At 51.9% G+C, this 12,635-nt stretch overlaps 1 protein-coding gene across 1 annotated transcript; it reads right to left on the bottom strand.

Moving 5' to 3' along the window:
• Positions 1-398: 398 nt before the first annotated feature.
• Rapgefl1 (Rap guanine nucleotide exchange factor like 1) lies at positions 399-11,943 on the bottom strand. The gene is made up of 15 exons (XM_026387108.2): positions 11,424-11,943; positions 8,638-8,716; positions 7,635-7,770; positions 7,321-7,418; positions 4,919-5,031; positions 4,537-4,704; positions 3,589-3,686; positions 3,364-3,486; positions 2,675-2,853; positions 2,489-2,579; positions 1,911-1,961; positions 1,496-1,583; positions 1,190-1,254; positions 761-815; positions 399-523 (listed from the first exon to the last, which is right to left on the bottom strand). Exons 1-15 carry the CDS (start codon positions 11,941-11,943, stop codon positions 399-401), a joined length of 1,989 nt encoding a protein of 662 aa, XP_026242893.2.
• Between the last annotated feature and the right edge of the window lie 692 nt (positions 11,944-12,635).

Genomic DNA, 12,635 nt, shown 5'->3' with positions numbered 1-12,635 from the left:
GGGGAAGCCAGACAGGCAGTGGGGAAGAAAGCTGCCAGTGCCTCCACAATGCCTGTCTTGTGAGTTGCTGCTTGGGAAGAAGAGGCTGGAAATGCCATCTCTGGAACAGACCTCACTGGGAGGTGACAGAGGAAGGAGCACTCTATCCCCTTTTCCTCAAAAAGGCAGGAACACACCTAGTGTAGTTGGGGCGTGAAAGAGCAAGGGTAAAGGGATTTCAGAAGGATGAATAAGCTTATGAGCATATGAATCCAGGTAAGTCCATCTGACTCTTCCCCATGGGGCAGGAAGTTGTTCCAGAGGAAATAAATTCCATGTGAATTTGTTGGGACATCGTGCAAAGTGCTTGAGTGCCAGGTGCCAAGGACTCTGGTGGGGGCAGCCCAGCCCCTCCATTTTCACTGACTATTAGCCTCCAGCTTGTAGGAGAGCTCGAAGAGGAGGTTCTGGTTGTCGATGACCTGGAACTGGCGCACATAGGCCTTTGTCTGCAGGTGGTGAGGGGAGGCCTCCATGTCCAGGCCTGGGGGGCAGGGAGGGAGAGGCAGTCAGGCTCCCAGCCTCCCTTCTTCCTCTCCATACACCAGGCAAAGCATTAAGATTAGGATAGGTGTTTGGCAGGAGGCACAAGGAGAGAATGGAGGACGGACCCGACCCGTGTAAGTAAAAACATGTTGAAGGACAGAGGTCCCCTTAACCTTCCCACTCAGCCAGTGCTCCACCCAAAACACTCTTAGAACCCCGGGTACTGGGCACTCACAGAGGGGCCGGCTCCGGTATTTACGGATTGTCCTCACTTTCTCCGCCACTGAATGCTGGGAGATGACAAGAAATAAGCCCTGAAAAGGGCACAGAAAGATGCTTCCCCCTTACACACCCCCCACCTCCATTCTCCAACTTTGTTGGTTTTACTCTCTCAAGTTCCCAGTTCTGAAGGGTTTTTGAAGGACCAAAGGAGAGGGTGTAGGTGGGTACCAGGTGGGTTGGCGGGTAGAGTTGCCCCCAAGCGGCCTGTCAGCTTTGCCACCCATGGGTGGGTTGCCACAGTGATGCCACCAGGGAGACAGTCGAGAGTCTGTTAGGCAAGCTGGGTACCATGGAGGAAGACTTCTATTTTAGGAAGGTGACAGGAGAGAGGGGGAGGACAAAGCCCCTCACTCATGGACAGAGAGTTGGCAGAACCACTCACCAGCTTCTCAATGTTCACCAAGCCATCTATGAGGGTCTTACTCCCCTCGTGTAGGAATGTCAGGTCTAGGGGAAGAAGAGAGTCAAATTTGAGGCACACAGAGGAGAGGAGGTTCAAAGGGCCACGGCATATAGGACCCTCCCCCTCCTCAGGGGGAGGGTCCTATATGCCAGTCTATTCTTCAGTCTGGAAGTCTCCTCAGTAGGACACATAGAGCTGAGCTGAGAGGGGACTGAGAGTCAGAACTGGGGCTTGGGAGAAGGAAATGTGGAGAGGAGAACCACCGTGTGGCAGTGACTCTCTCACCTTTGAGGATCAGAGGTACGAAGGGAATCACAGGGGGCTTCATTTTGGAGATCACTTCTCGATAGCTTTTGTGGTTCCTGCAAGGATCCTAGCATTCCACAGAAGAGGGATAAGAGACAGATGGGCTCAGTGTACCCCAAACATGTCTCCCACTCTCTCCCTCATCTCCCTGCCCAATCAGCTAGAGGGGTGTGTGGGTGTCTAGCTGGGTGTGTGACAGGGAGGGGCTTATTGCTCTCCTCCCCTCCTCCAGGGAAAACAGGGTAGCAATACTTCCACCCTTCCCCTTCCTGCATGGTGGGTAGAGGACCAGTGTCCCAGGCACTAAAAACCTTGAAAAGGAAGCTGAAGGCAGAGGGTTTACGAGAACAGGGATGAAAGTCCAAGGGCAGTGGAAAGAGCCAAACCCACTCACTGTCAGGTTCTCAAATTTGCGGAACAAGTTCTTGAATTTCCCTGGCAGCTTCTGCAGAGTTTGAAGGAAGAAGAAGAGATGTCAGAGTGGAGCACCTCGGATTTCACAGGAACATCTGACTAATTCCCAGCATTAGAAGGGGAAAGGGCTGGCATATCTTGCTCAGCGGTGGGAAGCCAGTGGGTGGGGAAGTAGTCAGTCCTTGGAAAAGTCCAGAAGTTGAAAGAACCCAGAGGACTGAATTTTTCTGGGGAAAGTGAGACTTCTGGTCATGCATGTACTATGACAAGGAGCATAGCAAAGCCACCTGGTTGCTGCCTGAAACTCAGCCCTACTCCTAAGGTCAGTTCCTCTCAGTCTGGGAATTTGGCTTTTTACCAATTTGCACCAAGAAGAGGTGACACAAGCTGTGACCTGGGGCTATAGTTGCCAGAAGAGGGCGCCTGCTTCCAAACGGCACAAAGACTATTGGTAACCACAGGAGACGGAACTGGGGTGAGCCCCGGATGCCAAGATCGCTGAAACGGGATGACTGAGCTAGCTCCGTGGCAAGAGAAGGAAGGAGGGTGGTTCCTCACCTCCCAGGTGAGCCGCAGGCGGCTCACGGCAGCGTTGTCCAGCCCCATGACCACAGCGTAGAAGGACAGCAGGTCCTGGTTCTGCTTGCAGCTGAGGAGTGCGGGGCAGGGTTAGGGGGCATCTGGCAGCTTGCGGCTGCCGAGCCTCTGGGTGCCCCTCTCCCCGTCGCGGCTGGCCACACTCACATGGCTGCGATTTTGATGAACTTCTTGAGCAGCTGCGCGCGCTTGCCCGGGGCCTCACAGAGCAGCACCTCCGTGGCCACCCAGTGCGTGACCTCGCTGCAGCGCTGCAGCAGCAGCTCCAAGTTGGCTGTCTCCCGGCGACCGCGCTCCCCGTGGAACACGTAGTCCACGAACTCCAGCTACACCCGCAGTGACGGAGGGGCCACCGAGGTGTCAGGGCATAGGTGGGAAGATGGCAGCGCAGGGCGCGAGGAGATGGAGGAGGCAGGAGCCCAGAGCGTGAGGGGGGGGGGGACAAGAAGCGAGAGAGAACCAAGGTTAATAGGATATCACCATCTATTGAGCATTTACTAGGTGCCAGGCACCTGCTAAAGGCTGACTTCTCCTCAAGACAACCACCCGAGAGACATTATTGTCGCTTACCTTTTTAAAAAAATTCTTTTAACAGTGAATATTTTAAAATTACCCTGAGTCAGTTTCTGGGTAAGCTGTGCTTTGGCCCTAAATCATTCAGGTATGGAGTCTCTCTCTGCCATTTTTTGAGAAGACTTGGGGAGGTCCTGACTGTGCATTGCCCAAGGGCATGCTGCAATTGAGCCATCTAACCAGGAGGGTCTGCTTCAAACACTGACTCCCATTGGCTCATTTCTCTCTCCTGCCCCATGCCCAGCACCAGCCTCAGTCCCCACCTCATGCACACATCGGAATAGCTCCCAGTGGAAGGCAGTAAGGTGGTTGGCTACATCCTCTGGCTCCACTCGGTGGATCTCTGTGTCTCCAGGGGAGACCTGGATCTCTTCAGGGAGGGGCACCTGTGATAGGCAGGGACAGAGGGGCTGGGCTCCTGGTGGCAGGGTGTGGGACTGTTCACAGTGCCCCCTCAGCCCTTGCTCCCAGCCAAAACCTTGTCTTACCAGGGCCTCATAACTGTCCCGAGTACAGGCAAACAGGTGGCTGTTGATGCCCAGTGTGGTGAAAACACAGTCCTCAGTAGGCTGGAGAAGGACCTTCTCTGCAGGAGAACAGGCTGCTTAGCGCCCCTCACCCCTTCCCTCACACATCCCAGGCCCTGTCTCCTTTCGCATCCAGAACACCTAGCCCTGCACTGACACATTCTAGACCAGTGGGACTCATGCTGTCACCAGTTGATGCCATATTTATCTGCCATACTTATCATATTTATTTTTTTTTGCATTTATAATCTTTCTTTTTTTTTTAACCTCCAACATTCTTTCATAGCTTTTTTTTTTTCCTCCCCTCATTCTTTTGTCCCTGTGACATTGGAAAGGCAGGACTTTTTTTCTTAGAGGAAAATAAGATACACTGCAGACCTTCTGTCTCCCCACAGAGATTAGAACCCCTGCATCTTTTTGTGTTGTTTTTGTGGTACTGGGGACTGAACCCAGGGCCTAGCATATGCTAGGCAAGTGCTCTACCATCAAGCTATATACCAGCCATTTGTAGTTTTTGAGACAGGGTCTCACTACATTTCCCAGGCTGGCCTTGACTTTATGATCCTCCTGTTTCAATCTCCTGTGCAGCTGGGATTACATGTATGTGCCGCCATGCCCTACCACCCTGTCTTTACCCTGAAAAAAGAACTAGAACCCAATCCCCAGGTGAGTGAGAGGCAGCACTCAAATCAGAATCCCAGGGTACTGGGCTATTGTTTCCCAAACTTTAATCCCCCGAAGGTCTTTTTTAGCCAAATGGAGATTCTGATCCAGAATGTCTGGGGTAGGGTCTGAGATTTTTTAAAATGCTCCCAGGAGATGCACATGAGGCTTGTCTCAGGATCATACTTTGAGTAGCAAAGACCTAGAATTCAGTCTTTGTCTCAGCCCCAGGGCATTGATCCTTACCTCCTGAGGAAGCCACAGCTACCAGAATGAGGGAATCTTCACGCCCTGCGGGCTCCTCTGAATACTGCAGCTTCTCTGTCACAGAGCCCAGAATGTCCTGCACAGATGCTGAGAGTCGGCTACGTATGGTCACGTAAGAGTGGTCAGGCATGTAGACTCGGCAGAAGACTGCACAGAGACAGGAAAGCAGCTTTTCAACACAGGTAGGTACCAGCCCCTCCAGGGCACCTCTGGTCTATACTAGAGGCTGGCCTCTGAAGATAAGTGTACTATCTACTTCCACTACACAGGGAGACTCCTCTGATGGTACTCAAAACTCAGATACACCACAATCCTCCCGAGTCACTTGGGAAGCCCTGCCTTTGCTAATGGTGATACTTACTCTCATCTGAGCCCCGAAAAGCCACTCGGGTCTGGAGACAGGAATCTATCCGACGGAAATGGCGGAAGAGTGGCTTTACCTGCTTGCTGGGTGGCTGGCTCTCCTCTGGGATCCTGGTACAGACACATGGGGCATCAGCAAGCTCTGCTGAGCATTTGGAGTACTAAGCAGGCAACATTAAGCAAGGATATTAGAATTGGGTCAAGGACATACCAGCTCCACTTTCAGAAGGTGGTTAAAGGGATCAGAAGAGAGGACAATGACCAGCATGGGACAAGTGACTCAAATCAAATGCCACTTTTTCCACCAGTTCTTCTCTGATCCACCCCCCACCAGGAAAGGTCACTTGCTTGCCACAAATGCTGTAAATATTGGGACAATATTGCTTATGTTCATGTCTTATTTCCTCTATGAGACTGAGAACTTTTGAGGACTGGGATTTGTTCTTACTGAAATTTTTTTTTCATCCTCCAGGGCCTAGCACACTGCTTGGCACATGGTAGGTAGTAGGCCATCAGATGTTTTCTGAATTTTGCCAACAAGGACTTCACAATCTGGGAGGGAGACAGACGTGTATACAGCTACTTCTAACACCAGGCAGGAGGTATTGGTGATGTGAAAAAGGCACAGGAGAGAGATGTTGAAAGCTATTCCTAAAAGGAGGATCTGTGTGACACTTTTATGGAGAAGATGGCATTTGACCTAGGCCTTGAAGGACAACAGGAAGTGAAAGAGGTGGGAGGAAGGCATTCTGGGTGTATGATATAAGCAACAACAGGAATCTGGGAAAGCACAGGAGTTGAGAGAATGGTGGGCTATATAGGGAGTGTCAAGGGTAGAAAAAGATGTGGGATATGAGGTGGGAAGGATCAACAGAAGGCAGAAAGAGAAGGGTGTTGAATGCTGTATTCAGATGTTTAGCTTTGTCTTAGAGGTAGTGAGAGAGTGTGGATGCTTTTGGAACAGGAGTGTGATGGTATTGTTTATACAAGTTTGAAAGATCTCTCTGTTGTCAATGTAAAGAAAGGGAGAAATATGCAAGGCCACAAGCTGAAGCCCTGAGTAGGAGGCTGCGGCAATAATCCAGGTAAGAGCTGGGTGTGGTGGCACACACCTGTAATCCCAGCAGCTCAGGAGGCTGAGGCAGGAGGATTGTGAGTTCAAAGCCAGCCTCGTCAACTTAGCAAGACCCTTAGCAACTTAGTGAAACCCTGTCTCTAAATAAGCTATAAAAAAAGGGCTAGGGAGGGCTGGGTTTGTGGCTCAGTGGTAGAGCACTTGCCTAGCATGTGTGAGGCACTGGGTTCAATTCTCAGCACCACATATAAATAAATAAAATAAAGGTCCATTGACAATTTAAAAAAATTAAAAAGAATAGGGCTGGGGACATGGCTCAATGATTAAGTACCTCTAGGTTTAATCCCTGGTATCAAAAGAAAAGAAAAAAGAAATCCAAGTGAGAGTTAAAGAGGCCTACACAAGGGCCATGGTGGTGGGAATGGAAAAGAGAAAACTGAAAGGGCAGAAGGGATGAAGAAATGCAGTGGTGTCCTGAAGGCAGCTCACAAGTTCAATTTTGAGGGATTTTGCCAACTTATGTTTAACACAGCCATTAAAATATGCAAGTATGTGTGTATAAACACACATTTTATAAACATGTGCTCAAATAAATTATTACATAAAAGGAAGTATGCTAATTGTTTTGGTACAGTTTATTATTATCTGTGCTTTTGAGATTTTTACCTCTAGTGTATCAGTACTGTGGAAACGCTATATAACATCTAGCTACCACACACATCTCTTCTCTATTCCATATTCAATGACATCATGACAGTAGCTTAAAATCAAAAACGATGATAGAATTTATGCCATGGAATCAGCAAAAGCTAAGAATCAAGGCTCTTTCTCCTGAGCATTAGTTGTTAAATATTAACTAGTTCACCACTAGATTAACAGGCAAATGGATGGGTGAATGGACAATAAAAATGACTGGACACAGTGCTCTGTGTCACCCTTCAGTAAGAGAAAGGGACTAAAATAAAACCATATCGAAGTCAGGTGCAGTGGTGCATAACTGTAATCCCAACTCGGGAGGCTGAGGCAGGAGGATTGCAAGTTCACAGCCAGCCTCAGCAACTTAGCAAGGCCCTAAGCAAGACTCTGTCTCAAAATAAAACATAAAAAGGGATGAGGATATTGCTCAGTGGTTAAGCACCTCTGGTTTCAATCCCTGGTACAAAACACATATTCATACAGACACACATACACACACACACATATACACACACATACACAGGACAACAACAACACTATGTTGAGCCAAAGAACCAGAGGTAGCCCCTGTAATAGAGGAATTCAGGGGACCTCTTTCCTGACCCCTCCAGCAACCCATTTTCCCTCACTTCAGCTCCACTGTCTCCACAAGCTGGTGCAGCCTCAGTGTTTCCTCTCGGAGGTCTTGGTAAAGGGATTCATCCTTCATAATCAGCAGGTACAGATCCTGAGAAGAGGACGACAGGGGTTTCATTCCAGGTACCGCTTTCTGCAAGGGCCGGGGCAGGGACTCCATGCCTTTGAGCATAGAAGAACCATATAATCCAAGACCCAATGACATCTTTTGCTTCCAGATACCCAACTTGAGGAGTATGTCTCCTTCAAAAGGGCTTCCTTCCAGAGCTAATAGCTTGCTCACCCACCTTTTCTTCCCCAGGCCCACCTTGATGATGTGGCCGGCCCCCTCTTCCTCCTGTAGCAGCCCTTGGTAGGTGTCCAAGAAATGGAGTAGCATGGCTAGACAGGCCTGCTTCCGGCCTAGCCCCTCAGGGCCCTCCAGGACCCCTGCCCGAACAAAGCTGACCCCTAAGTCAAGAAAAAGCCATGGACAGGCAAGCCTGAGGAAATTGGGAAGGGAAGCAATGGCAGGCTAAACTACCCCCAAATATTCTCTAGGAGCCAGGGGTCCTGGAGCCAAGACCTTCTCCTGTGCCAGCCCAGGTTTTTGCATAGAATAGGTAGTGATGGCATCCACCTGATCACATCCATTTCCTGTTAGCTTTTCACTTACGAATACCCTGCCCAAGACCCATCCCATCCTCTGGCCAGCCCAGGGCCCAGAGCTTACAGTTGCACCCCCAAACCTAACTTTATTGCTTTGTGAGGCTTGATGTTGCTAAGAGAATCTAAGACATTCTACTTACTCAGTGACCTGACATTAAGAATTAGGTTCTAAAATAATTCAGTGAAAGGCTATCTGCTTATATGAGATCTAATGAACAGGCTGGCCAGTGGCTCATCTGCACTGGCCAGGGTCTCCTACTGAAGCCCAGCCAAGACCTGATGTTGACAGCAGCCTCTGTAATAATGCACTGGACAACCAGACGTTTAGAAGAATAATTCAGTGGGAAGAGAGGCACCCTTATTAGGATAATAACACCTTACATCTATACAGGTCTTTGCAGTTGCCAAAGAACTCTCACATCTACTATCAGATTGATCTTCGCAGCAGGCCATAGGTAGGCAGGGCAGGTATTATTTACCTCCATTTTACAGAAGAACTGGAAGCCCCTGGAGGTGAGGTGATCTACCTAAAGAGACACAGCTGGTGAACTGAAAAGCTGGGTATATTTTCTAGGGGAGAGCAAGGGCTCTGATGTCACATGTGGGATAGAGAAAATGGGCTGCCTCCTGGCCTATCTTTTACAAATTCCACAAAAGGATATTACTGATGTAGTTCCTGTAGAAATTTCTCCGTTGGGAGGAAGAGGGAGTGGGTAAGGACGATGTCATCAAGCAAGATATCTGTGGAGATCAATGGGTGCCACGAATGTCAAAAGGGCACTTCTAGGACCAGACTGGAAATCCTGCACTCCTTCTCTGGCCTCCAAGGGCAAGTTCTCTTTAGGCAGGCTGGAGCCCCGGCCACCTGCCTTGTCATGCTCTGCACACGTGCACACACATGTGTGAAGATCCTGGGCAGCTGTCGCGGGGGTGGGGCTGGCAGCTGCCAAGGCAGCTGGAGGGAAGGAGGTGTGCCTTTGACAGCAACGCATACTTCTCTTTGGTATATGTGGAAAGTTGGTCAGATAGTACACCAAGCCCGAGAACTGCCTGAAAAATGAAGTAGCCCACAGAAGGGTCTCTAGACAAAGAGAACTTCCAAACAGAGAGGTTAGGGTCAGTGGTATGTGTGTGTATCCCTCCTCCCCTCCTTGCTCCCTACCTCACTACTTTGAGTTCCACCCAGACAGGTGGGAACGAGACCCATTAAAATGGAGAGGGAGGGACTGCCATCTCTTTGATCTCAGAGGCTTTAAATAGAAAGCTTGTGTACTCTAGATGTCCAGAGATGCAAGGGTTAATGATGGAAGGGTGGAGGGGAGGGGCTCCTCTCACCACCCTTTTCCCTTCCACACCCCTGTCTGGGCCTGGCTCAGCCAGTCAGCCGGGTACAAGGTCGCCCAGCCCTGGGGTGGGGCAAAGCCTCCTGGCACACACAGGCAGGGCACAGGGAGGGAGCCAGGTGTCTTCACCAGGACAGGTTAGGGCCAGGTCCCCAGGCACTGCTCCAGGACAAAACCAAGGCTTTTGACAGACCTTGGCTCACCATCTCAGGCCATCAATTCTAGCTATGAAGATGAAGAAGAACCAACACAAAATCATCTATTTCAACCATTTTCATTTCACAAATGAGAAACTGAGGCCCAGTGCTAGAAGGGACTTGCCTGGAGCTGGAAGAACCCCGATTCCTGCATCTTTGCTCTTTTCTCAATATGTTGGAAGAAGGGCAAAGTGTCAGGGTAGAACCTAGTGGTCAGATGGGGCTGCCCAGATGTTCGAGAGGCTCTGGCTAGGTGTGGAGGACCTTCTGTAAGCCCTTTCCTCCTACAAGCCCTGGGAGGAAACCAAAATGGCTTGAGAACATGGGTTATAATGGAAGTATCAGGGTGGCAGTTTAAGCTGATTCTCAATTCACTCTGGGACTGGTTTGGGCTTTCCCAAACCAGTTACTCTGGGGATCCAGCCTGCTTGGCCAGATAATATGGGTAATAATCAATTCAGGAGCCTCACCCCAGGGGAGAGAGCAGAGTCTGTAGCACCAGCCCCCTGTGAAAGGGCAAAGACAGTTTCTCCCTTTTCCTCTTTACCTAGCTACACTGCTATATTCTGAAGTAAGTCAGAGATCTCTCAGCCCTGACCCCCAGCTCCAGGAACACTGACTAGGAATAAGGAGGTCTCTTTATCTTCACAGGAAAGCAAAGACAGAGCAAAAGAGGAGCATGGGACAGAGTGGGGGAGATGCTGATATGGGGGCTATAGTTTGGCATCTGTCTCTTCCAAAGCAGGCTCTGGTCCAATGCACAGCCTCCCCAGGGAATGTGTCATAGAGACACAGGGTGTGTGGTGTAGGCGGGAAGTTATGGTTAGGAGAGCTGTGTGTGTCTGATATTTTTCTAATTAAATCCAAAAGGTGTCAGCTCCCCAGGGCAACTGTAGCCTGAGCCAAAGGAGAGGACCCAGACCTTGAGAAAAATCTAGGGGAGGTGTCCCACTCCACACACCTAGGTTGGAGTTCCTTGCAGAGAGCTAAGAGCAAAGTGTAATCCCTCACCCATCTTTAGGGTCTCAACTTGGGCTTCAAACCTCAGACCCTCCTATGCTTAATGCTTGTCAAGAGTTGGACCTAAGAGTCCGAGATCTTCTACCTCAGCACTAACCAGTAATTTGGGACTCAGTTTTCTTAAAGGCCCCTTAGTAAGGTGCTGATGGGGAGGGGTGAAATAGCATCATCATTTAGGGAATAAGCCTCTCAGGGTGTGGTTATTATTTTTTAAAGCAGCCAAGAGCAAAGGCCTGACACCGGAAGGGTGGGAGCCAGAAAAGCCCCAACTCCCCTGGATGTTGCAGGGCCCTGATGCCCAGGCCCTGATGCTGAGACCCCTTTCTTCACAAACACTGAGTCCATCCCCAAATAGAATGCTTGCCCCTACCAAGCTGCTAAGGAAGATGCCTTTGCCTAACCCCCAAAGGCAGCCTTGTCCACGCTGATTTATCAAGTGGGCTGGCCTGTGCTCTGGGGCTTTTACACAGTCAGGGACTCCTGTCAGGTTTTTCAGGCCTTGGGCACGTTTCGAAGGCGGCACAGGTTGAGCTCAGAAGCTTCCATTTTAATATGTCAGGTCCCCATTTAAGGGCACAGGAGGAGGCAGTCAACAGCAGGGACCCATGGGAGATGGTGGCTAAAATGTCCAGAGGAGGGGAAGGGTAGCTAAAGGAGAGGAGGCTTAGCTTCTTCCCTGGTGGGTGAGACAGCTACGGGAATGAAGGTGGGCACTGCTGCTCCTCTTGTGCTTGAGACAGGGTCTGTGGCTTAGCTCAGTCCCTACCCGGTTTAGGGGGAGCCCTCAAATCCACACCCAGGCTCAGGGCCATTCCCACTCTCCAAGGGCAAGAAGAGGAACCACGGGCACCCCCTGCTCAGGGATGGATGAGCCTGTGGACTTCTTACCTGAGGCGCCGCTGTCCCTGGTGGCCCCTCCAGCCAGCCGTTCCAGAACCCGGTTCAGAAGATGCTCCGGCAGCTCTGGAGCGCCCAGGGGCGCCCAGGGCGGTGAAGTGAGGGGCTCGCCTGGGGACAGTTCATCTGAGGAGTACGAAGAAGGGGAGCGCAGGGGTCCCCCGCCCCCGAGCGACCCTGGCCCTGGCACCTCCTCTAGCTGTAGCCAGCAGGGTCCCCCGCTGACCGGCTCCTCCGCGACCCCCGCGGGCTCTCCCCCTTCTTCCTCAGTGGGCGGTTCCAGCCCTGGCTCGGCGGGGGGCTCACGGAGGAAAGCTGGGAGCAGCAGGCGAGACACGCTCTGTCGCCGCTGCAGCGGCCGCGGTCCCCCGGCTGGACCGCCACCCCCGCCAGGTCCCCCACCCCCTCCAGGCCCGCCGCAGCTCCCCGGACCCCCGCCGGGACCTCCCGCCACCGTCCGTCCCGCCAGCTGCGACGTTTGCTTCTTCAAAAATTTCTCCAGAGGCTTCATACCCCCCCCGCCCCTCTCCTAAGGGCCGCCGGGGGACCCAGGTGTCCCAGGCGCGGGCGGGGGGGGCAGGAACGCGATGCTCAGAGCCGGAGGAGCAGAGCGGAGGGCCGTGCCAGGCGCCGGACTGGGGACTAGAGGTGGCCGAGGCTTGTTGGCCGAAGTCCAGTGGCCAGTGGCCAGGGGAGGTGCCAGAGGGAAGGAGTGCCCGCTCTCAGTGGCTGCCCATGCCGGCTGCAGCCGAAGGGTGGGCAGGCAACGGAGCCAGTGCCCCGGGTTCCGCGCCTGGGCCGGGCTGCGGCGGCAGAGGCAGCGTGCCCAGCGCAAGGCTGAGAGGACACGGCAGCGGCGGCTGCGCTCCTCGCCGGGGGGAAGGTGGCAGAACAGAGACCGCGCCCCCTTCTCTAGTCCCTGCCCAGTCCCCGCCCCTTTCCCGCCTCTACCATCCCTGGGTCCGTCCCCCCCCCGGGCCGCGCGAGGCTTGAACTTGGGTGCTGGGGCTGACCATGAAGGAAACAGGGGCTTGGGTTCAGAGCAGACACAGCATCTTAAAGGCAAAGGCGAGGGAATGACTTAATAACGGAGAAGGATTCCTGGTTTATGGAATTACTGGGTCTCTTAGCATCATTTCAAATAGCCAGACATGGTCTGTAGCCTGCACTTGGACTCACCTACCTGTACAGTACAGGTGAGAC

Source organism: Urocitellus parryii, chromosome 7 (assembly GCF_045843805.1).
Source record: "Urocitellus parryii isolate mUroPar1 chromosome 7, mUroPar1.hap1, whole genome shotgun sequence".
Lineage (NCBI taxonomy): Eukaryota > Metazoa > Chordata > Mammalia > Rodentia > Sciuridae > Urocitellus > Urocitellus parryii.
Note: the sequence above shows the minus strand (reverse complement) of the source record. Positions and strands in the feature narration are given on the sequence as shown.

What these genes read in the sequence shown, in the direction of transcription:
- Rapgefl1 (XM_026387108.2), bottom strand. Translation starts at nt 11,943, where the DNA reads ATGAAGCCTCTGGAGAAATTTTTGAAGAAGCAAACGTCGCAGCTGGCG. An exon ending in CGTACCTCTGATCCTCAAAG is followed by an intron (nt 1,255 to 1,495) that starts GTGAGAGAGTCA and finishes TTCTTCCCCTAG; the next exon opens with ACCTGACATTCCTACACGAG. An exon ending in TGGTGAACATTGAGAAGCTG is followed by an intron (nt 816 to 1,189) that starts GTGAGTGGTTCT and finishes GTCATCTCCCAG; the next exon opens with CATTCAGTGGCGGAGAAAGT.